The sequence below is a fragment of the Protopterus annectens genome, chromosome 2.part1, assembly GCF_019279795.1.
Source record: "Protopterus annectens isolate FY-2018-M chromosome 2.part1, PAN1.0, whole genome shotgun sequence".
NCBI lineage: Eukaryota > Metazoa > Chordata > Ceratodontiformes > Protopteridae > Protopterus > Protopterus annectens.
Window position 1 is genome coordinate 1,145,810,829 of NC_056729.1, and position 24,528 is coordinate 1,145,835,356.

The 24,528-nt window shown below is 44.0% G+C and overlaps 1 protein-coding gene across 2 annotated transcripts in view; it reads left to right on the forward strand.

Annotated features, from left to right (window-relative positions):
• The window catches only part of CCDC25 (coiled-coil domain containing 25), a gene marked incomplete in the record, with an annotated part of 783,974 nt that overhangs the window by 222,479 nt on the left and 536,967 nt on the right, over nucleotides 1–24,528 (forward strand). For both annotated transcript variants that reach the window (XM_044062680.1, XM_044062681.1), the window contains 1 exon segment: nucleotides 11,844–11,891. In XM_044062680.1, the coding sequence (XP_043918615.1) occupies nucleotides 11,844–11,891 (48 nt within the window).

Here is a 24,528-nt window from a genome sequence, read left to right on the forward strand (position 1 = left end):
CAAATAAGAAAGGGCTCAGAGCTGATCCTTGATGTAACCCCACCTCCACCTTAAACGCATCCGTCACTCCCACCGCAGACCTCACCGCTGTCACACTACCCTTGTACATATCCTGTACCACTCTTACATACTTTTCTGACACTCCTGACTTCCTCATACAATACCACAACTCCTCTCTAGGCACCCTGTTATATGCTTTCTCCACGTCTACAAAAACACAATGCAGCTCCTTTTGACATTCTCTGTACTTCTCCATCAACACTCAGAGCAAACATCACATCTGTAGTGCTCTTTCCTGGCATGAAACCATACTGCTGTTCACTAATCATCACATCCCTTCTTAGCCTAGCTTACACTACTCTTTCCCATAACTTCATGCTGTGACTGATCAGTTTCATCTCTCTGTAGTTACTACAGCTCTGCACATCACCCTTATTCTTAAACATTGGTACCAAAACACTTTTTCTCCATTCCGCAGGCATCCTCTCACTTTCCAAGATGTCATTAAACAATCTGGTTAAAATCTCCACTGCCATTTCACCTAAACACCTCCATGCTTCCACAGGTATGTCATCTGGGCCAACAGCCTTTACAGTCTTCATTCTCTTCATAGCTATCCTTACTTCCTCCTTGCTAATCCATTGTACTTCATGATTCACTATCCCTACATCATCCAACCTCCTCTCTCTCTATCTGTTAATTCATCAACCCCTCAAAGTACTCTTTCCATCTCCTCAACACACTCTCCTCGCTTGTGAGTATGTTTCCCTCATTATCCTTTATCACCTTTACCTGCTGCACATCTGTCCTAGCTCGGTCCCTCTGTCTAGCCATTCGGTACAGGTTCTTTTTCTCCTTCCTTAGTGTCCAACCCTTCATACAACTCTTCATATGCCTTATCCTTAGCCTTCGCCACCTCTCTCTTTGCCATGTACCTCATCTCCTTATACTCCTGTCTACTTTCTTCATCTCTCTGACAATTCCACTTCTTCTTTGCCTGTATACTTTTCTGTACTTCCTCATTCCACCACCATGTCTTCTTGTCGTCCTTCCTCTGTCCCGATGCGATAACCAAGCACCTTTTTAGCAGTCTCCCTTACTAACTCTGCTGTAGTTACCCAGCTGTTTGGTAACTCTTAATTGCCTGTTTTAACTCATCCCTGAACTCCACCTCACAATTACCCTTTTTCAATTTCCACCATTTGATCTTTGGTGCTGCCCTCACACTCCTCTTCCTCTTCTTGATCACCAACGTCATCCTACAAACCACCATCCTATGCTGCCTAACTACACTCTCTCCGGCCACCACTTTACAGTTTCCAATCCCCTTCAAACTGGCCCTCCTTCATAAGATATAATCCACCTGTGTGCATCTTCCTCCACTCTTGTATGTCACCCTATGCTCCTCGTTCTTGTTAAAATATGTATTCACCACAGCCGTATCCATCCTTTTCGCAAAATCTACTACCATATGACCTTCTGCATTCCTTTGTTTAACACCATTCCACCCCATCACTTCCTCATCCCCACTATTCCCTTCACCAACATGCCCATTTAAATCTGCTCCAATCACCAGTCTCTCACCCTTGGGTACAGTCATCACCACTTCATCCAGTTCACTCCAAAATTTTTCTTTCTCATGCATTGCTCACCCAACTTGTGGAGCATATGCACTAACAACATTAATCATTACACCCATCAATTTCCAGCTTCATAAACATCACTCTGTCCCACACCCTTTTCACCTCCAAAACACTCTTCGCATACTGTTCCTTCAGAATAACTCCTACGCCATTTCTCCTCCCATCCACACCATGATAAAACAATTTGAACCCACCTCCGATACACCTAGCCTTACTCCCCTTCCATCTGGTCTCTTGCAGACACAATATACCAACCTTCCCTCTGTCAATCATTTTAGCGAGCTCTCTCCCTATACCAGTCATACTACCAACATTCAAAGTTCTGACCCTCACTACCACAGTCCTAGCCTTTCTCCTTTCTTCCTGCCTTCGGTCATGCCTTCCGCCTCTTCTCCTCCTTCGGCCAACAGTAGCCCAATTTCCACCAGCACCCTGTTGGCTAACAGTACTGGTGACGGTCGTTATTAACCTGGGCCTCGACTGATCCGATATGGAAATATTAACTGGTGACTGCATGAATAAATTTGGTGAAGTTTTACGCCGGATGCCCTTCCTGATGCGACCCTCCCCATTTATCCGGGCTTGGGACCGGCACAAAGAAATGCACTGGCTTGTGCATCGCCAGTGGCTGGGAGATATATAGATTATATATATATATATATATATATATATAGTTCTTTTATAGATATATATATACAGTTTTTATATATATATATATATATATATATATATATATATATATATATATATATATATATATATATATATATAGTTGTGTGTGTGTGTATAATATATATATATATATATGTGTGTGTGTGTGTGTGTATATATATATATATATATATATGTGTATATATATATATATATATATATATATATATATATATATATATATAGCTGTGTGTGTGTATATATATATATATATATATATATATATATATATATATATATATATATATATATATATATAGGTGTGTGTGTGTATGTATATATATATATAGTTGTGTGTATTTATATATATATATATATATATATATATATATATATATATATATATATATATATATATATATATAGGTTCATAGGTTTATACTAGGCTATCTGCCCTAAGGCATTTATAAGCCTAGCCCAAATTTTTGTGGCTTACGCCACCCCTTATATGAAAAAATACTGTGCCCATTAGTTTGTTGTGCCTCTGTCCAGCAGTGACACAGAGATGATTCCCGGGTAAACCTACGATCTCCCATCCACAGGTCTAGATTTCTCTTGAACAGAGTCAGCGAGGTGCTCTGCCTCACATGGACCGGGATTTTATTCCACAGCATAGGGAGTCTCTGAGTGATAAATCTATCCCTCCAGCACGTCCTATTTATATCCGTGCTAAGGTTTAAGTCGCTTGCTCTAGTGGTTTTGGTGGATTTGGATTTTTGAGGTGGAGCATGTCCATTAATTCCGGGTTGGACATGGCCTTGTATGTCAGGCACATGTCACCTCTGAGCAGACAGTATGCGACTGAATAGAGCTGGAGTTTCTTCAATCTGGCAGCATATGACAGATTTTGGAGTCCCTTTATCCTTTTGGTGAGGAACTTTTGGGGTCTCTCCAATTGCTGCAGATGTCGGGTGAGATACATCCCGAATGGGGCATTGTACTCGATCATTGGTCTGATAAGTGAAGAGTACAGGGAACAATAACCTCACTAGATCTGGATGTGAATCCCTTCATGATCAGGTGGGCAATGTAGAAGGTCTTTCTAACCACTTTAGCAATGTGAGTGTCAAAAGAAAGGCCACTGTCAACCTGGGTCCCCAGGTCCCTGATAACCTCTTCTGTGCTTAGTGGATTGCCACCTACATGGTAGCTTGGGGTTACCTTGTTTTTCCCGAAGGGTATGACTATACATTTTTGGCGTTTAACTTCAGGCCATGGCTCTGGCACCAGCTATCTGTTTCCGTGAGTCCCTTCTGAAGGATATCCATGTCTGATGCACTTTCCACTATGGCCCAGTTTGCAGTCGTCTGCAAACTTTGTCAGCCAAAGTCCTCCTATGTTGGCCTGTACTTCTGAGAAGTAGATGCCAAACAATAGGGGGCCAAGGACCGAGCCCTGTGGGACACCACTTGTGACCGGCTTGGAGTCTGACACAGCGCCAGCAACTCTAACCCTGTGGGTTCTGTCCTTAAGCCAGTTTGCAACCCATCTTGTGACATATGGGTTTTCATTTAAGCTGGTAAGTTTTTCTACAATACCCGAGTGGGGTTTTGTGTCGAAGACCTTTGCAAGGTCAACGCAGGCTGTATGGGCTGCCTTTCCCTCATCAATGTCCTTGGTGACTGTTTCGAAGAAGTCGACCAAGTTCAAAAGGCATGATCTTCCCTTGACAAAGCCAAACTGGGTCGGGTCCAATGTCTGCAAGTCCCCTATATCTTTGTTTATGAGCTCCATTATGATCCTCTCCATAGCTTTGCAGACTAGACTTGTTAAGCTTATGGGGCGGTAATTACCAGGGTCCGTAGAGGCACCGCCTTTGTGGAGTGGGACAACAGTTGCCGTACGCCACTACTTGGGCACGTATCCTGTGGTAAGGCTGAGATTAAACAGCTGCCTTATGTGCGGGTTTAATTCCTCATTTAGCTCGTGTAGCACACAGCCGGGGACACCATCCGGTCCCATTGATGCTGTGTTTTTAGCTTTAGAGAGAGCAGCTTTCACCTGCGCATTTGAGATGTCCGGGAGGCTACACTCGGCTGGGATAGTTATCTCTCCTTTAGGGGAGAGGGGTGAAGTTTGCACTGAACCTGTCTGCCAGTATGTTGGCAATGTCTGTGGGTTCAGTGATTTTTGTATCATTTTGGACTAATTCTGAGCATATCTGGGAGTTTCCACCCAGGTTCCTAACATAGCTGTAAAGGCCTTATGATTGTCCTTTGTCTCCATGGCAATTTTTCTCTCAAAATAGGCTTTAGTTGTTTTTATGAGTGCTCGTCTAATAATGCTCAGGGGTGTCTTCCCTTTTATGGATTTTGTTCTATCATGTAATAGTTTTCTCCTCTTATTGTAAAGTTTGTTAATGGCTGGGGTCCACCAGACTGGACGTTTGCCCTTTGTGGAAAGAGTCTTGGTTTTATTTGGGATTGCCTGATCCATGCAGTCCTGGAGGTGTTCATAGAAGGCATTTGTAAGGGCTTCCGCAGCTTGGGTTGTGGTTTCCACTGGCTCAGGGGCCTTGAAGGATACCACACCAGTCTTGAGTAGTGTGAAGTTTGCTTTAGAGAAGTTCTTCACTATGGCCTTTTTTGTTTGGGGTGGGGGCGGGATGTGGATTTCCAGTGAGATTAGTTTATGATCAGCTCTCACCAATGAGGGATATACTTCCGGTGGAGCATTTTGTCCCCATGTTTGTGACAATGAGATCTAGTATATTTTCTCCTCTCGTGGGAACAGTGACTAGCTGTTCCATGGCATTTGAATTTATGAACTCCAGGAACCGTTGGGCTAGAAAGTTAGGGCTTGAGTAATGTTCCCAGTCTATATTTGGGTAGTTGAAGTCACCCAATATGATGGTGTTTGGAGATACATTTATACCCTCCAGTGTCTTCAGGAAGGCTGTGTGGGGTTCCTGAGTTTGAGAGGGTGGCCTGTAGCATGCTACAATTTGTAGAGCAGTTTTGCCTATCGTTAGTTGCACCTGGATGGTTTCCGAGCTTATGCGTTGCCACCAACCTGGAGGTGTGGGTATCCTTTATGAATATGGATACACCCTCCTTTTGTGGTGTGGTCCGGGTTTTGGGGCCGGAACGCATGATATGAGGTAAAACCTAATAGTGCCGGGTGCTCTCAGGAGCCTTGAACCAGGTTTCAGTTACAGCACAGACATCGATGTTCTCCATACTGAGAAGGGCCTCGAGTGCGTGCATTTTGAGATTTAGACTTCTGGCATTGAGCAGCATTACCCTCAGTTTCTTCCCATTTTTGTTTTCTAGGGTGGTAGGTTTAGAATTTGAGCCTTGCCTAAAAAAGGCACTATGGGGGTGGCAAGAGCCTTAGCCAATATCCGGAATCCCAGGGTGACGGGTGCAAGCCGCCCTTGAGCAGCGTGGCTTGTCAAGCATGTCATCCCAGGCAGACAGACACTGGATCCCCTTTGAATGACACCAGACATTAAGCCAATTGTTAAAGCTGATCATCTTGTCTCTATGTTGTGGCATCATTCTTGGTGAAGGAAGGATACTGCTCAGGGTTAGGGTCATACCTGCCTGGGCTACATAATCAGAGAGCTCCTCTATGTCTCTTTTCATGTAGTCCAGGGAGGTACGTCTCAGGTCGTTCACACCAGCATGGACAATGACTGTGTCATACTTGTACTTGCCGTGGAGTGACCCGAGTGCTTGTGTTATGTGGCGGATTCTAGCGCCCGATAGGCAGCTTACTGTGACCCTCTCCTTGTTCAGCCTGGTGAGTGGGACGTCAGTGTGTCTGACTATGGAGTCACCTATGACAAGTATGTTTGGTGTTGTATTTGGCCTTAAGGGCTGTGACTGCTTTGCACACTGCTTTTGTGGTTTATGTGTTGCTTGTGGGGTGTCTTGAGGTAGCAGTTGTTTGGGTGTCTGCTTTGGAGGCCTCTGCTGTTTAGGTAAATTTTACTCAGAGCCTCCGAGTATGTCTTTGTGTGTTTATGTGTTTGATTCAGTGGAGTGGTAGCATTATGTGAGGCTGGTTTTGTGGTGTGTGTAGTTGCCTTCTCCTCCTGTCTGGTCTTGCCAGTCCTGAGTTGAGAGAGCTCAGCCTCCAGTTTGGCTAAATAGCTGCATCTCTCGCAAGTATTTGTGTTATGTGGGAGGAGGAGAGGGTTGTCTGTGTACATGAGGCAGTTATAACATTGCCTCAAGATTCCCAGATTCACCAGCTGGACCGGAGAGAAGATTGACAACTGACCTTTGGACATGCTAGAATAATATTGGGAATTCCTTAATTGAAAACAAGGGCCAGTGGGGAGTGAGGGTGTAGTGCTTTTAATTTTTAGTGCTGACTTATATAATTGCTTTAGTGAGCAAGTGCCAGGTAACTTGAGTGCAATGTGTTACAAGTAACTAAATGCAAAAACGACAAACAGTAACTTTCTTTCAAGTGAAATAAGGAAATAAGTACAGTAATATATATATATAGTTGTGTGTGTATATATATATATATATATATATATATATATATATACATATATGTATGTGTGTGTATTTATATATATATATATATATATATATATATATACACACTAAGAACAAGAAACTAAGGGTAGGGTAATGCTGCTAAACGCCAGAAGTCTAAACCTCAAAATGCACGCACTCGAATCTCTCCTCAGTATGGAGAACATAGATATCTGTGCAGTGACAGAAACCTGGTTCAAGGCTCCAGAGAACACCCCAGCACTACCAGGTTATACCTCATACCATGCTGTTCGGCCCCAAAACCCAGACCGAATCACAAAAGGAGGGGGAGTATTTTTATTTATCAAGGATACCCACACCTCCAGGTTAGTACCGTTGCACGAAGCATCAGAAACCATCCATGTGCAACTAACAGTGGGCAAAACTCCACTTCAATTTATAGCATTCTATAGACCACCGTCTCAAAATCAGGAATCCCACTCTGCTTTCCTGAAAACACTGGAGAACATGAAGATCTCTCTAAACCCCATTATATTGGGTGACTTCAACTACCCTAACATTGACTGGGAGCATTACTCAAGCCCCAACACCCTTACCCAAAGGTTCCTGGAATTCATAAGCTCAAATGCTATGGAACAACTGGTCAAAATTCCCACAAGAGGGGAAAACATACTGGACCTGATCATCACCAACATGGGGACCCTATGCTCCACACCAGAGGTACTCCCCTCATTGGTAAGATCAGACCATAAATTAATTTCACTGGATATCCAAAACCCGACCCCACCCCCATCCCAGAAAACCACAGCAAAGAACTTCTCAAAAGTGAACTTCCCACTTCTCAAATCCGAAGTGGAAACCTTCAAGTCCCCAGGATTGGTGGAAACTACGGCCCAAACCACGAAATCCTGTATAAACGCATTCTATGGACACCTCTAGGAGTGCATGGACCATGCTATCCCAAACAAATCCAAGACCCAAGCGTCCAAAGGCAGGCGTCCAGTCTGGTGGACCCCAGCCATAAATAAGTTGTACAACAGAAGGAGGAAGCTACTACATGATAGAGCAAAATCCCTAAAAGGGAAGGCATCTCTGATCAGTACTAGCAAAAAATTACGATCCCTCATAAAATCCTCCAAGGCCAGTTTCGAAATAAAAATTGCACAGGACACAAAAGACAATCACAAGGCCTTCTTTAGCCATGTTAGGAACCTGGGATGCAACTCCCAGGTATGTTCAGAGTTGATTCTAAATAACAAAAAATACATTGAACCCACAGACATTGCCAACATCCTGGCAGACAGGTTCAGTGCAAACTCCCCCCCCTTCCCCCCTAAAGAGCAAATATCTATCCCAGTAGAGTGCAGCCTCCCAAACATCTCAGATGTCCAGGTGAAGACCGCCCTTTCCAAGGCAAAAAACACTGCCTCAATGGGACCGGACGGTGTCCCAGGTTGCATCCTACACGAACTCCAAGAAGAACTAAACCCACACGTAAAAATGCTGTACAATCTCAGCCTCACTACGGGATATGTACCCAAAGAATGGCGTACAGCAACAGTGGTCCTGCTCCACAAATGTGGTGCCTCAACAGACCCTGGTAACTATCGCCCCATAAGCCTGACTAGCCTTATCTGCAAAGCCATGGAGATGATCATCATGGAACTCATAAACAGACATTGGGGACCTACAGACATTGGATCCTACTCAGTTCGGCTTGGTCAAGGGCAGATCCTGCCTCTTGAACCTGGTTGACTTCTTCGAAACAGTCACCAAGGCCATAGATGAAGGGAAGGTAGTCCACACGGCCTATCTGGACCTCGCAAAGGCATTTGACACAATACCCCACTCAGGCTTCATAGATAAGCTATCCAGCTTAAACATAAATCCCTATGTCACAAGATGGGTGGCTATCTGGCTCAAAGACAGAACCCACAGAGTCAGAATTGCCGGAGTCATGTCTGACTCGAAACCGGTCACAAGTGGTGTCCCACAGGGCTCGGTCCTGGGACCTCTCTTGTTCGGCATTTACTTTTCTGAGGTACAGGCCAGCATGGGAGGACTATGGCTGACTAAGTTCGTGGATGACTGCAAGCTGGGAGCCATTATTGAATCTCCAGCTGACACGAGCACCCTTCAAAAAGGTCTCACAGAGACGGATAACTGGTGCCAGAGCCATGGCCTAAAGCTGAATGCCAAGAACTGTATAGTCATACCCTTTGGCAAAAATAAAGTGCCCACAAACTACCATATAGGTGGAAACCCATTAAATACAGAAGATGTAATTAGGGATTTGGGGACCCAAGTTGATAGCAATCTCTCCTTTGACAACCACGTTGCCAAAGTGGTTAGAAAGACTTTCTACATATCCCACCTTATCACGAAAGGATTCACATCCAGATCAGGGGAGGTAATAGTGCCCCTCTATTCATCCCTCATCAGACCCATCATAGAATACAGTGCTCCTTTTGGGATGTACCTTACCCGCCACCTGCAGCAGCTGGAAAGACCCCAAAAGTACCTCACAAAGAGGATCAAGGGTCTCAAGTAGATGCCATATGCTGCCAGGTTAAAGAAACTCCAACTTTACTCAGACGCATACCGCCTACTTCGAGGCGATCTATGCCTGACATACAAAGCTATAGCTAACCCAGAATTTAATGGACATGCTCCACCTCGGAAAATCCAAATCCTTTAGAACCACGCGCTCGAGGGATTTGAACCTCAGCACAGAGCTAAATAGAACGTGCTGGAGTGACAGATTCATAACACAGAGGCTACCTTCACTTTGGAATAGAATACCGATCCATGTTAGGCAGTGCACCTCACTGACTCTCTTCAAGAGGAATCTTGATGAGTGGATGGGAGATCGTAGATTCACCCTGGGGATTACTTCTGTGTCTCTGCTAGACAGAGGCTCAGTAAACTAACCTTAAAAAGGGCATAGCAAACCCAATTCTAAGTAAGGGTGGCGAAAGCCAAACACACTCGGGCTAGGCTTGTAAATGCCCCAGGGCAGATAGCTTAGTATGAACCTATATATGTGTATGTGTATGTGTGTGTGTGTGTGTGTATATGTATATGTATATGTATATATATATATATATATATATATATATATATATATATGTATATATATATATGTATATATATATATATATATATATATATATATCTATATATATATTGTGTGTGTGTGTGTGTGTGTGTGTATATATATATATATATATATATATATATAAAATGTGTGTTTGTGTGTATATACGTCATACTTTTTAAACGCTACACATGGATGCTTATAACTACAATGAATAATTGTTTGGAGAAAATAATATTTACATAAACTATGTGGGGGCAGTGGCCCCCACACTCCCCGTAACTATATATACTAACTCTAGGATTTATTGTGGGGAAAAGGGCATGTAGCATTTTCAGTGTTTTGATTTTCAGTCAAATGAGTTTTTGGTGTTTTGAGCTGTCTATCTTATGGTGTCAGTGAAATTAGTTTCTATCAAATGAGCTTTTGAGCCTTCATTTGATTGAAATTTCAAATGTTTGACACCCATATGGCGGACACCGTATGATTGAACTTTTGAAATGCTGACAGATGATAGCAGACATCCCGGTACAGTGCGGAACTGGGAGATTCCCCCTTCCTGCACTGTAGTGCAATCTCTGAGTGAGAATATTTAAGTAGTGTGGGGTGTGGGACTTGCCCCCCCCCCTGCAAAACACTGTTTGTAGTAGTTTTGCACAATTGTTTCAGGTTGTCAGCGTTTTGAAACTTCGCCAATCTGAAGTAGACCCGTGTGTGTGTGTGTGTGTGTGTGTGTGTTTATATGTATGTACTGGCAGCTGTTTGAAATGGGCTGGAATATCTTATGATTGGATGCTATACAGCATTTAAGTGCTTAATTACTTTTTGCTAGTTGTTTGTATTCTACACGTCCGTTAATACACTTTGTTGTTGTTTGTCCACAGTTTTTGATAGCGTTTTGACTATTGTCTGCTTTAAGAACACTTGTCCTCTTTCCATACACCTTTATTTTCAAGTAGATATATCTTTACAGGCATCACTTATATGCCATTGTATTTCAGAGCAAGTGTACAGAAGTTGCGATTATATAAATTGACAAGTTTTTTTATTTTGTAATTCTTTTTCATTGGTAGTGTCCATTTGCACATAATGTCAGAATGATGAGATGTGAAGTATAGGCCATGATGTCACATACAGTATGAAGAGTATTTTGAGTAAAAAAATCAGGCTTTTCTTCAGGTGTGAAGACCTCTAATTATGCTATAGATCCATTACTTCAACATTTCTAATAGTCAATATCATAATAAGGTGGGTTACTTAGAATATATAGTTGGTTTATACCTGCAAGGAGTGCAGCTCTCCTGTGGCTAAAGTTTGCACGTAAATACAGTAGCCCTGTTACTGTTGCAGATTTTGAAATGTCATGGTACCAGCACTAGATGCTGTATTTGGCTAAACACATGGCATCAGAGGTTAAAAACTTATCTCAAGAATTGGGAGGTGAAGGCCATAAAACACAAAACAATTGTTTTTTGCACTAGAAACAGTGTAGTATAACATTGTGTATAGTAAAGAAATCATTTAAGGTTGGCCTAATGGTTAAGGTGTTTGCCTTACAAACACAAGGTACAGGGTTTGAATCTCACAGGTAATAATTGGCTAGGCGTAAAATGGCTCACAAGGGCAGTTAGCCTAGTACTAATCTATGAAACTGTTTAGCATCATGATCTTCATTTTGCTGCAGAAACCGTATTTAAAGATCTTGATTGCATAGGGTGTGATAATTGTAGTTTTTGTTTGTTGTGTTTTCTTTTTGTCACATCCAGTAAAACATTATTTTCCTTTGCGTCTACCCATACTCCCAGTTAAGGTAAAAAATTAAACTGGTGTCCGAATATGACAAGTTTTCACCTTGAGCTAGGTATGTCACATTCATTTATTGATGTGATTTGTCAGTATGGCTACAGTTATTTATTTATTATTTTTTTGTTTATACAGTTGTCAGCCCACCGTACACTATTTACATGGGAAAGGACAAGTATGAAAGTAAGTACTGTTTGAAGTAATTGTTACTTTTTCATACCGAGCACTGCATTTGGGTGCATTAGTGCATGTTTGCTTCCTTTTCAACATAAAAGTCCACCATAGCATGAAATTCAACCTTTTTGATAGTTTGTACACTACTTGTATCACAGTCGTCATGGCCTGATTTGATGCAGTCCTGCGTATGTTTTTTTTTTTTTTTTTTTTTTTTTTTTTTTTAAATCAGCTGAGGATCCTTATTCCCTCAGACTATCTATTGTTCCCATATTGAGATTTTGTCATGCCTTTTCTGTAAAGCTATATTTCACTTGGCTTAAAATGAGAATACTGTGTAGTATAGCTCCATTTGAGAATTGTGAGAGAAAACTGTAACCTTTTTCTTTTTTTTTTCCATTGATAATCCAGTGTTTGTGATTTGCTGTCTCTTAAACTGCGTTCAGGTCATTTTTTGTTTCAGCCTCAGATAGTATTCCCCTATTTCTTTGATTGGGAGATCCAAGCAGAAAGAGCCTATTTACAGTGGAGGATGGGGTGAAAATTCCTCGTGTACAAGATTTAACAGTAACAATAACAAAAAATCAATATAAGCATGTTTTGTAAGACAGAAATGAGTATACAAAGAACTATACCAGGTGCTATGACGACAATGAAGATGGGTGTATCTAAGTATCAACAGTAATCTTTTCTGATTTGAGCTAAAACAAGAACAGCTGTGTTTTATGTATACTGTTAGCGAACACAAGTACAAATTCAAGTCAGTGGTATTTACAATGAACAGAAAATATATCTGTAGTAAACTTTGTATTCTTTGTGGTAACTGCAACAAGTACTAATAGAGAGAGCATACCGAGTGACAGTGGAGTCTGGTTTTAGAGTAGGATTTTTTTGCTGCAAGAATTTCTCTCCACTCAGCCTGCCAGCCATATGTAGGGTTTCTTGCTTGAGCTTGCCCACTTGGCTTTGACCTGAAGATCATAATAACTAGCCGAGTTTTAGTGCTCAGGAAATGTGATATAGCAGTAGTTTATATTGTGTTTGATGCATCAAAGGTCTTCAGTATACTTTTTTATGAACAGTAGTCGAAGGGATAGAAGGCAAGGCAGAAACACTTTGCCCAAGTGAGCTTTCTGAAACGTAATGGACAGTCAGGTGATAGAGGCAGTAAGACATAATCTTTTGTTCAACACTGTAACACTAGGCTATGTTGTAAGGCTGTGAAAGTGATTAGCTTTCCTGTAGCCATGCAGCTAGGCTATCCGTCCTTTCTGATGGTTGAGAGGGGCTAACTGTTACAGACTGTATCATCCACCAGAGATGGTTTTCTGAACTTCGCTGTTCTGTCTGTGGGATACCTCAAACCTTTAAAGGTTTGCAGCATTCTTTGTACCTTTATTTTACACAAATGTATTCATACCATATATGCCACTAGCTGTTACTAGTACAACAAAAATGTACTGCCTCTGCTGGCACTACTTTAGGCATCCTAATATTTTAGTGAATTGTCTTTGTCATCTTTTTGTGTATGCGTGTGTCAGCAGTTAAGGGTACCATGAGGCTGTCCACCCTGCATAATTCTGTCCTGATTCTTGCACGTTTGTCTGTGCTATGGTTTTGTTGTCACCCACCTTTTAAATTTGGGAACGTTTTATAATGCAAAGCATTTGTTAAAAGTTCATATTTAAGTTTCTTTACAGGAAAGACTGTGATGTGTGGATGGTCAGCAAACGCATTGCCTTACCAGCATATAGGAAGTAGTGCCCTGCTACCCTCCCTCTGGCAGTTTGACAAAGCTCATAATTACTCCCACTGCCTGTCTGTTAATGAGAAGAACTGATCACCTGTTGTGACCAGGGCTGCCACGGACCCTCTGGCAGGACGCTTTCAGTTTGCTTGTGCCACAGTTTTGGGATATTGCTTCTTTCTCTGGGTGATAACAGTTGCAGAGTTCAATAAGAAGCTCCTTTTGGGCTATAATTCCTCCCTCTGCCTTTTTCTCATTGCTATATTAGTGTACTGTGCTTATTTGCTTATTTTCTCTTGTGGAAAATGTATTTTCACTTTTAGTGTGGATGGCTTCTCTTGCAGTATAAGCTTGAAATAAAAACTAAAAATCTATTTCTGTAACACTTAAAAGTTTTTTATGGCTATTTCTGCACTAAGGCCATTTTAGTGCAGTTCCACTCATTGCCTTGTACTACCAGAACTGGTACTAATTTGACACCATTTCCTTTGATTTAAAAGTTTCTTTTGAACATTTTGACAGGACAACTTGCTGTTTTGCCAGTTTTGTGGCTATGATTATTTGAGATAATTTATGGCATTTAAAATTTTTTTTTGTCTAAATTGTGGTTTGGGTGCCATTTTTGTTTAATATGTCTGACATGAATTTTTCTTTAGTTTATATTTAATTAAGATTTAGATTAATTTGTATTTGAGTAGATTTTTTTTGGTTTTAAATCCTAATTTTGGTGCCATTTCTGATAGAAATTTTACTTAATTTCTGGTCCAAGGCTATTTTGTTAGGTTACAAATAGCCTTTATTTATATGGGAGGGGGAGGTATATGTAATCTCTTTATTGTGCTTTGTGCTGGTTGTTGAAGTTGCAGTCTTTTTCCAAGAGTGCAGTTTTCAGTATAGTTTCCCTGTAGAAGGCTTCAGTTTCCTATTTAGAGGTAACTTTGTGGGGTTTGAAAACACTATACCAGCATGTTTACGGCTGCATAGGTGCAGCTCTACCCCATAGAAACCCCAGAAACAGGCCCATAATCTGGAACCGTAATATCCACAAACTTTATAATAAACAAAAAAGAATTTTTACCAATATTAAGAGTAATTTTCAGAATGTTAGAGCCCTTGTCCGTGAAAATCTGCCAAAGGAAGTTTTGAGGCTAAAATAGCTACAAAAGCTAAAGTCAGTCACAAGGTGTTTTTTTAGTTTGTAATGTCAAAAGCACGGAACAGCCATGTGCTTACTTACACTAGGGAACCTGCTGTAAATTTAAATTTAGCTCTAACGTCACCCCTCCATTTGTCCTTCAAGATGTACCTGAAACTGGCAAGCCTCTGGTTATCACACAACACCAAGCCCTAAAAGTGTTATCAAAAGCTGAAATACTGCATAGATGGATCCTGATAATATACATAGATGTGTATTAAATAGCATGAAATGAGATTTAACCACACCCCTAACACTGTTCAGTCTTGGCCTCCTTACAGGTTTTGTACCATACAAAATGAGAACAGCTGCAGACATTCTCCTGCATAGGGAAAGACATTCCACAGACCCAGGCAGTTACAGACCCATACGTCTGATCAGCTTCATATGCTGATCCATGGAAGGACTTGCCATGGAATTAATCAGTCAAGATATAGGAAACCTCCAAACACTGGACCAATCTCAGTCTGGATTCATCTTGGGTAAGTCATGCTTACTCAACGTGGGAGATTTTCTTGGAAAGGTTACCAAAGAAGAAATGGGTTAAGGTAGAGTGGTGCACACCACATAATTCGACCTGGCCAAAGCTTTTGACACCATTCCCCACTCGGCTATAGTAGAAAAGCTAAGTAAACTGGGTAAGCCCTATATCACCTGCTATATTGCCAAATCCCCACAGGTGGGATGCAGATGATAAAAATGTATTTATATTTTTACATTTGTTTACCGGGAAAGGCCAACTGGACACCAGTCCTTTTTCAGCGGAGGCCCGGGGAGAAATGCTGCACATATTACAAAGATGAGATTTGACATTGTACAACTTTTGTAGTTACAGAAGATTGACTTTTACATTTTCTTGTACCAGAAGTCCTTTATGATAAATAAGTTTACACTGATTTATAGGAAGACACCGTTAAGCAGTCTGGTCATAGAATATCTATTCAGAGATATCATTAAACATTAAAAACTGAGCAAAGGATTAAGTGTCAAAGGAAGATTAGGATATGAAGTATGATGAAAGAGGCTATTTAAGCTGAAAAAAAAAATCATGTTAACTACCTGACAGTATTGAAGGGAATGCTGTTATGAGAGAGCAGACGTAAGAAGGATGATAAAATTAGGGGACGTTTCCTCCAAGAAAGAAAACGGTCACCAGTGGAGTCCTTTAGGATTCTTTGCTGGGATCTCTCCTGTTTGGTGTTTACTTTTCTGAAGTAAAAGCCAATACCAAAAGGTTCTGGGTTCTGGCTGACTAAGTTTGCGGATGACTGCAAGCGAAGATCAGTCAACGAATCCCCAAATTCTGCTTGAAGGTTTGTCCCAAATAAATAACTGGTGCCGAACTCATGAACTGTAACTAAATGCCAACAAATGCGATACTGTATCCTTTGGAAAGTCATCTACCCCAGAGACCTACCAGATTAACATTACACCCCTAAGAGTTCACCCAGTTCAGGATTGGGGAACTTATGTGGACAAGAAGGTAACTTTTGACCAACATGTGTCTGTTGTAAGAAAGTGCTTCTGTATTGCATAAATTTAGGGACTGTTTCTAGATCTAGGGATGTCATTGTCCCTTTTTACTCAGTCCTCATTAGGCCAGTCATTGAATATAATGTCCCCTGTGGTATGTATCTGCAGACACATGCAACAACTGGAATGCCTTCTGAAAAACCTTTTAAAGGTCTGAACAACGTGTCTGATGCAGACTGACTCAAAGCCCTGCTACTGTGCTGTTTCCTACATACTGTTAAGACGTGGCCTGTGTCTGGCATACAAGGCATCATGTGCCTCATTGCTGATGGATTTACTGCACATCAGTAAGAGAAATGACATCAGAAATGCTCAGTATAGAGATCTAAACCTCTTCTGCAGCACCAGAAGAACAGTTTGGAGGGACATGTATGTCTGGAAGAGGCTACCTCAGCTGTGGAATGGACTCCCCATACACATACATCAAGGTTCATCCCTGTCCATATTAAAGTGCAGCTTAGATATATGGATAGGAAACAGAAAATGTACCCCAGGACTCTTTCCCCCTCTACTACTAATGGACATAGGTAGCAACTAAATGCTTTATCTGATGCATGGATTCCCTCAAATTACCTATGGCATTATCCCAGTTATTTTTGTTAAGGGTCTTCTTCTTTCGGCTTTTTCCCTATTAGTGGTTGCCACAAGCAGTCCGCTTATGATTGGCAGTGGAGTTTTACGGTGTCTAGTTGCCAGCCCGGTGCCCATCCTTCCATGGAACACAGACAGTCACACACACACACACAGACAGTCACACACACACACACAGACAGTCACACACACACAGACAGACAGTCACACACACACAGACAGTCACACACACACACAGACAGACAGTCACACACACAGACAGACAGACAGACACACAGTCGCTCATGCCTAAGACCAATTTAGAGTATCCAATCCACCTACAGCATGTCTTTGGGATGTGGGAGGAAACCGGAGCACCTGGAGGAAACCCACACGACCACAGGGAGGACATGCAGACTGCACAGAAGGCACCCCAGCTGAGGATCGAACCGGATAACCTCTTGCTTTGAGGTGGTAATGCTAACCGCTGCACCACCGCGGTAGCCCATTCTTGTTGGGGGTAATATATGATGTTATTGACTATGGTATGGGTAAAGGCAATATATAACTAAATGGGATACTTTATTTTGAGAACAAAAAGGGAAAATGACTTAGCTTAAAATGGCCCACAGGGGCAGGTAGCCTAGTACAAATTCATGTTGAGTCATCAAAGGTAATTTTGGTGAATGAAAAAAAGAGAAAATCATTCACTAAAACCACTTTCGAACAACTCACTTTTGTTTTGTTGGGGGGCAGCCCCCATTGCATCCCCATGTGGGAGCACCCCCGCCATGAATACCAACTGCAGAATCTCGCAACAGTGGAGAAAAAAGCAAACTCCACTGCCATTGAAAGTAATTTTGGTGAACAACATTTGCTGTTTTTTCACTGAAATTAACATTCATTGAGAATGTGCTCCCCTTGGTATTGAACTATGAACCTGTTTGTCCATTTGTTACTGGGCTGACTCTGCAACCAGTACTTTGTTTTGAATTGGCTAGTTTTTGTCCACTGTCTTGATGAGTTCAGGTACAGCCCCCCCCCCTCCACAGCTTTCCCTTTTGCACATAAGAGTAACTCAAAAATTATGCCTGAGCCTATGACTTGTGACTCTGCAGTAGCCTTAGCTTTGGCCAGGCTATTGGACCACTTGCCTTCTGTTACTGCCAGGTCTTTTGGTGTGGTTGTAGTGTCACAGTTGTGTGTGACTTGGGGGTCCGACACATCCTGTACAGCTGTACCATTGCCTGCTTTCAGGTATTTTGAGAACCAAAGACCTTTTAATTGCATGGCAAGTCAGGAGTGCAGAATCTGCTGCCAGTATTGACTTTTTTCCGCCTGGAGATTCTCCCACTAGTGAAGTGTACTCTAAAAAGAGACAGAATATCCGTCATGTGATGGGACAGCAGTCTGACTATTTCCCATTCTGAGATGGTGGCTATGACTCTATTATTTTAAGCAGTTGATTTACAGGGACCATGCCCAGATTATGAGTAAAGCCAGCAGTTACATCTCTGGTCAGTATACTATGTATCCTCTTTTTTGAAGGGGATTTTGTGCCTGAAAACTTTGACCTGACCGAGGTTGGGTCAGTTTGTTTTCTGTGATGACAAACTGGTATAAGTACCCAAATGGAGGTCTTCTTTTTCACAGATGTCGACTAGATTTAGAGATGTATTCATCTGGGAGGAGTCTTTGGTCGCCCCTGAGGTCAACATGGTTTAACATCTCTTGGAGGATGGGTCTCTGGACATTGAGAGCTTTCCAGCATTAGAAGATGTCTTCAAGAGAAGGCTTGTAGTTCTCTTCTGTTTATTAAAGCTTTGTCTAAGAAACTTTTTAAGGAATTTAGGGTATGTTGTGCCATGCCTGGCCTCCAAGTCCCTTTGTCTGTAGACCCCATTTCTGTGTTCCCAGAGACTTTTGCTAATAAGAAGACCATGTTTTGTAACCAGTTGCACAAGATAAACTAGGTAAGTGACTAGAATCTCAGGGAAAACAGCTGGTTCAGTCCAGCATGATAGCTTTTAAAGTGCTTAACTACCGTTTTTTTTATGTGAAAGTTTGTGTCGAGATACATGTACAGTTAAGCACTACTTAGAACAAAACTGCAGAGTGTGCTCTGACCAAAAAAAGCAACAGCTTAGAAATGAATTTGCTGCATTACTGCCTGCAGAGAAAAAGGTTTATATTAAAGATGTTCCCCATGTGTCAAAACATGCTTTAAAAAGTGCCTTGGAGATGGTTAATACTATTTCTAGAAATGCAGCATTGTCCGTGGTGATTTAAGAGATGTGCCAGGTTTCACTTCCAGAATTTTTCAGATCGAATGCTGCTCTCAAGTCTATGCTTTGGTACAGCAGTAATCGGATCCTTAAGCACTGGGATGATGGAGGTAAATTGGTGCAAGGGTATCAAATGATCTGAAGTAGTTAACTTCATTTGATCAGCAACCTGCGAGTATCGGATCCAACCTGGATCTGAGCCGGCAGCTTTCCAAGCTAAAGATCCGAACTCTCAGCTCCTCCCCCTTACCCATAACACCCTGCTACCTCCCTCCAGTCGTCAGATCTCTTTTGCCGCAGCTTCTTGAAGCATGAGAAATGAGCTCTTGGCTGTTTAGGTTGAGAGTAAATTGGGAAAATTTCTATCAAATTTGTAGCGCTGTGTGTGTGTGTGTGTGTGTGTGTGTGTGTGTGTGTGAGACCCTTAGTTAAGTTAAATCATGTTTGGTTCTTTTTAATTGAAATTTAGTGTGTTCCCCTTCCCCTTATTGTGTGTGTTAGGGTGTGTGCGTGAGTGTCATGGCCGAGGGCCCTAAGGCCATTTTTTCGAAATGCACTGAATGTGGTCATAAGCTGTCCCCAGCAGATATCCACACTCAGTGCGTTCTTAGCTTGGGGGTAGCCCATTTAACATCGGGCTGCCAAATTTATGCGGCCTTTAACCCCCGGGCTCTGAGAGACGGGTGGAACAAGCTAATCCTGGCTGGACTCTTGCCCGTGGATTCTTTTTCCTCCTCTCCCTCAGTGGTAAGCTGTCCCCAGCAGATATCCACACTCAGTGCGTTCTTAGCTTGGGGGTAACCCATTTAACATCGGGCTGCCAAATTTATGCGGCCTTTAACCCCCGGGCTCTGAGAGACGGGTGGAACAAGCTAATCCTGGCTGGACTCTTGCCCGTGGATTCTTTTTCCTCCTCTCCCTCAGTGGTGCCAGTCGCGGCTGTGACTACCCAGCCTTCAGCTCCCCCTTCCCTGGCTGGGACTCAACCTCTCGCTGTTTTCCAAGGAGAGGGGGACTCTTCTAAGAAAGAGAAGAGGCAGAGAGAGAGGGAGAAAGAGAGAGATAGACATAAAAGTCACAAGCAGCGGGCCTAATCAGCCCCTTCAGCCCCGCCGGCTAAACTGATCTGTTCCCCCGTGAAGGTTTCCAGGTCTTCCCTCTCTCGGCTCCGCTCTCCACGCTCCTCTCCGGAGCCGGAGGAGGAGTCCCGGTCACCTTCGAGGTCATCTTGGCGGCCTTCCCGGCCTGCCTCGGCAACTTCTTCTAGGTCTACTAGGAGTTTTTCCGACGCGGATATGGACCGGATGATGCATTGATTCCTGCAAGGCCATTTGCAGATGGGAGTGCTCTTGCCTCCCCCCTTCTGGGGGGGAGCTCGACCCCTTACTTTGCACCCATCGCTCCTTCTCCGATCCACTATCTGGTTTTGGAGCAGTCGGATCCAAGTAGTCTCGGAGCCGGGGAGTTGGCGCCGATATTAGTTGCTACTTCGCCAGCCTTACCTTCGAGTCTTTCGGGTTATCTTTTGGACCCGAGCTCTCTGGGCCGAGAGCCGAGCTTTGTATCCGCAGGGGTGTATGTGTCTTAGGCAATATTGCGGTCAGAGCACACTTCCCTTTCGGGGCCGATTGCGTCGGCTAAGGCGCCGGTCCTCACGTCGGAGCCAAGGGGACTGCTCTTTGAGCCCGGGTAGAGTGGTTCACCTTCGGCCTTAGACGTGGTGGAGAGGGTGCTGTAGAAGAGTTCGAAGTCCTCAGTTCGTGCTTCGGATCAACCCTTCATTCCCTTGCATATGGGCCTGTCTTCTATCGTCCGGCCCCAGGGACAGCCTGCATCTGCACCCCAGTTAGTTCCAGTAGAGGAACATGACCCCGTTGTTGAGCCCTCCTTGGACAGTCCTGCTGAGGAGGTCCCTCACAAACGAAAGTGTAAGAGGAGGCACTTGGACTCCCCCGAGTCCCTCACAGAGGACATGGACTGAGGAAGGGGAAGGTTCCCCCAGGTCACCCCCCCCCCAAGGGCGTCTCCTTTGGAGACATTATGGAGATGCTGCACATTAGAGTGGGGTGGTCAGCCCAGAAACCTTCCTCTGATGAGTCTGTGTTTCTGGAGGCATTTGACGCAGGCCCATCTACCTCTTGGGTGTCCCCTCCGGCCGACCCCCTGGTACACCTGATTACTACCAGGGCATGGAAGGAGCTGGACACTGTGGAGCCAATCCCTCGGAGACCGGATAAAATCCTTAGTCCCCCCGCAGACAAGCCGACGTGGAATAAAGGTTCCCCTGTAGATGCCATGGTGGTGGCGGCTGCCACCAAGAAAGAACTGGCGCAAGAAGGTTCCTCGGTCCATCTTCCTGATAAGGAGTCTCGGATGATGGACCACATTGGAAAGCGGATGTTTACTTCAGCCACTTTTTCCATAAGGGCGCTGAATTACCTGGCACACGTCATTAGGCTTCAGCGAGATCTGATAAGAGTACGGTGGGTTTCCCCCGGAGTCCATGGCAACCGAGGACAAACGAACCTTCTCAGCTCGCATGGCCACTCTAAAATCGATATCTAACACTTCTGTGTGGCTTCTCTCCCATGCCATGGAGGGGGAGGCTAGAGCCAGCGAAGCAGGGGTCGCCTTGCGGCGCCACGCCTGGCTCCGACTTTGCGGAACTCTTCAAGGCATCCTTCGCGAATGCTCCCTTTGACGGTTCTACACTGTTTGGCAAAACCATATGCGTTACGCTACTCCAGAGTGAGATAGACGGGAAAGATGCTGTCTGCCGTCGGAATCCGCTTCTCGGCTCCTCAAAGGTCCTTCTCAAGGAACCAGAGAGGACAAAAGAAGATGTGATTCCGGAACTCTCAGCAGTCCTGTCCCGCTCCGGACCCTTCGTCCTTCAGAGGCAGGGGAGGACAAGGTGGACGCCGTCCCAGAGGCAGAGGGGGGCAGAAGAATTTTGGGCAGAGAGAGCCCTTCTCCAACCGACCCGCGCAGCAACCCTGAGGGGGTGCCCAACTGCCCCTCTCTGGAGGTAGTCGGGGGCATTTTTCGGAGCATCTAGCAAGTTGGGAGTCCATTACTGCAGATTGCTGGGTGCTCCGAATAATGTCCAGAGGTTACTCTATCCCCTTCATGAATCTTCCCCCTCTAGGGAAGTGCCTCCCTGATGTCCCACCCAATCAGAGGGAGGTTGCAGCTTCAGAAATAAATTGCTAGAAAAAAAGGCCATCCAGCACATCCCCCCCAGAGCAGTCCGGGTCAGGCAATTACTCCAGGTTCTTTTTGGTGCCAAAAAAGACAGGGGACTTAAGGCCAATTCTCGACCTGTCAACTTTGAACCTGTTCATTGCCAAAGAGAAATTCTGGATGGTCACTGTACAATTTATTCTCCCCCTTCTGCAGGAAAACAACTGGATGTGCTCCATAGATCTCAAGGATGAGTACTACCACATTCTCATGGACAGGCGATCCAGGAGGTTTCTCCACTTTTGGCTGGGGGCCAGCCATTATCAGTTCAGGGTCCTCTCGTTCTGCCTCACCACAGCCCCCACGGTGTTCACCAAGGTCGTGGCAGTTGTGGCGGCCCACCTGAGACTTCAGGGAATTCAGGTCTTTCCGTACCTGGACGACTGGCTCCTCACCGCCCCCACCAGGCATCTACTGTGTTCTGCCAGGGATTATTTTTTACTCTCGGCCCATCAGCTAGGCATTACCATAAATTTCAGGAAGTAGTCTCTTCATCCTGTTCAGGTTCTGGATTTCATAGGGGCCAGAATAGACTCACTTCAGTCCAAGGCCTTTCTGACAGCGGACAGGCTCCGTACCTTATCACTTCATGTAATAGCGCTTCTACAGTCCCCAGCCCCACCCGCAGAATTAGTCCCGAGAGCTCTAGGATCCATGGCGGCAGCCATCAGCCTTTCACCTCTTGTCTGTTTGCATATGAGAGTTCTTCAATGGACCTTTCAGGTCCGATGGTCACTCCTTTTATTCCCCTCAGCAGTGTTTGCAGGGACTCCCTTCTTTGGTGGCTTCATTCCTGAGAGCTTCGGGAAGGGAGACCATTTGTGATGCCTCAACCCCAAGCCACGGTGACCATGGATGCTTCTCGCCTTGGGTGGTGGGGGGGCATTGCATGGGCAGAACCGTCCAAGGCGCATGGACCCCTATAGAGACTGTTCTGCATATCAGTGTTCTGGAGATGAGGGCGGTGCTTTTAGCGTTGCAAGCCCTTCAGGACCTTCTTCCTCCGGGGACTATTGCAATTCAAACAGACAACATGGCGGTGGTCTGGTACAACAACAAACTGGGAGGAACCAGGTCTTACCCTCTTTGTCGAGAGGCCATGAGAGTTTGGGAATGGGCGATTTCCACCAACCGTTTTTTTGATAGCAGCGCACATTCCGGGTCAGTCCAACATTCTGGCGGACAAGCTGAGTCTATCTATCCTCACACCTTACGAGTGGTCTCTGAACCCCTTAGTAGCGAAACAGATCTTCCTCAGATGGTCAGCCTTGCTGCTGCGATCTCTTTGCGTCTCCTTCAAATGCAAAGTGCAGCAAATTTTTCTCTCTAATTCCCCCACCGGGGGAGAGCCCCAGAGATGCACTAGTTTATGCTTGGCCACCCGGTCTTCTTTATGCTTATCCCCCTCTCCCGCTAATGACGGAATTTCTACAGAAAGCTTGTCGGTTGGGGGGCAAAATAAACCTCATAGCCCCATTCTGGCCTCGTCAGATCTGGTTCCCGTATCTACGGTCTCACATCATAGCTCCTGCTTGGGTCTTTGATCCCATTCTGGATCTGATTTCTCATCCTTCAGGATTGCAAACTCCGAATCTGGACGACCTCAAGCATACCGCTTGGTTGATCCAGTTCCATTAGTGGCTAGGACTCCCGGTATCTCTTCTCATGTAAAATCTATCCTGGTAGCGGGAAATAAGCCCTCTACCAGGAAGATCTACAATAGTAAATGGAAGCATTTTCCCATCTGGGACAGACATAAGGATTTTGACCCTTTTATGGCTCCCATTCCAGCAGTTCTTGAATTTCTGTCCCACATTTTTCATCAAGGGGCCAGTTCTTCTACTGTGAAGGTTCAGATGGCGGCCATTTCTCATTTCCACATTGGGGACAACCTTGGACCCTTGGCTTCCTCTAAGATATGCAAGACCTTCTTGAAGGACACCTTTCTGTTAAGACCTCCTGTCAAGAATGCGGTTCCTCCATGGGACTTAACATTAGTTCTTCAGGCTCTAACTGGCCCACCTTTTGAACCTGCAGCCTCTGTTGACTTAAAATTCTTATCTTGGAAAACTG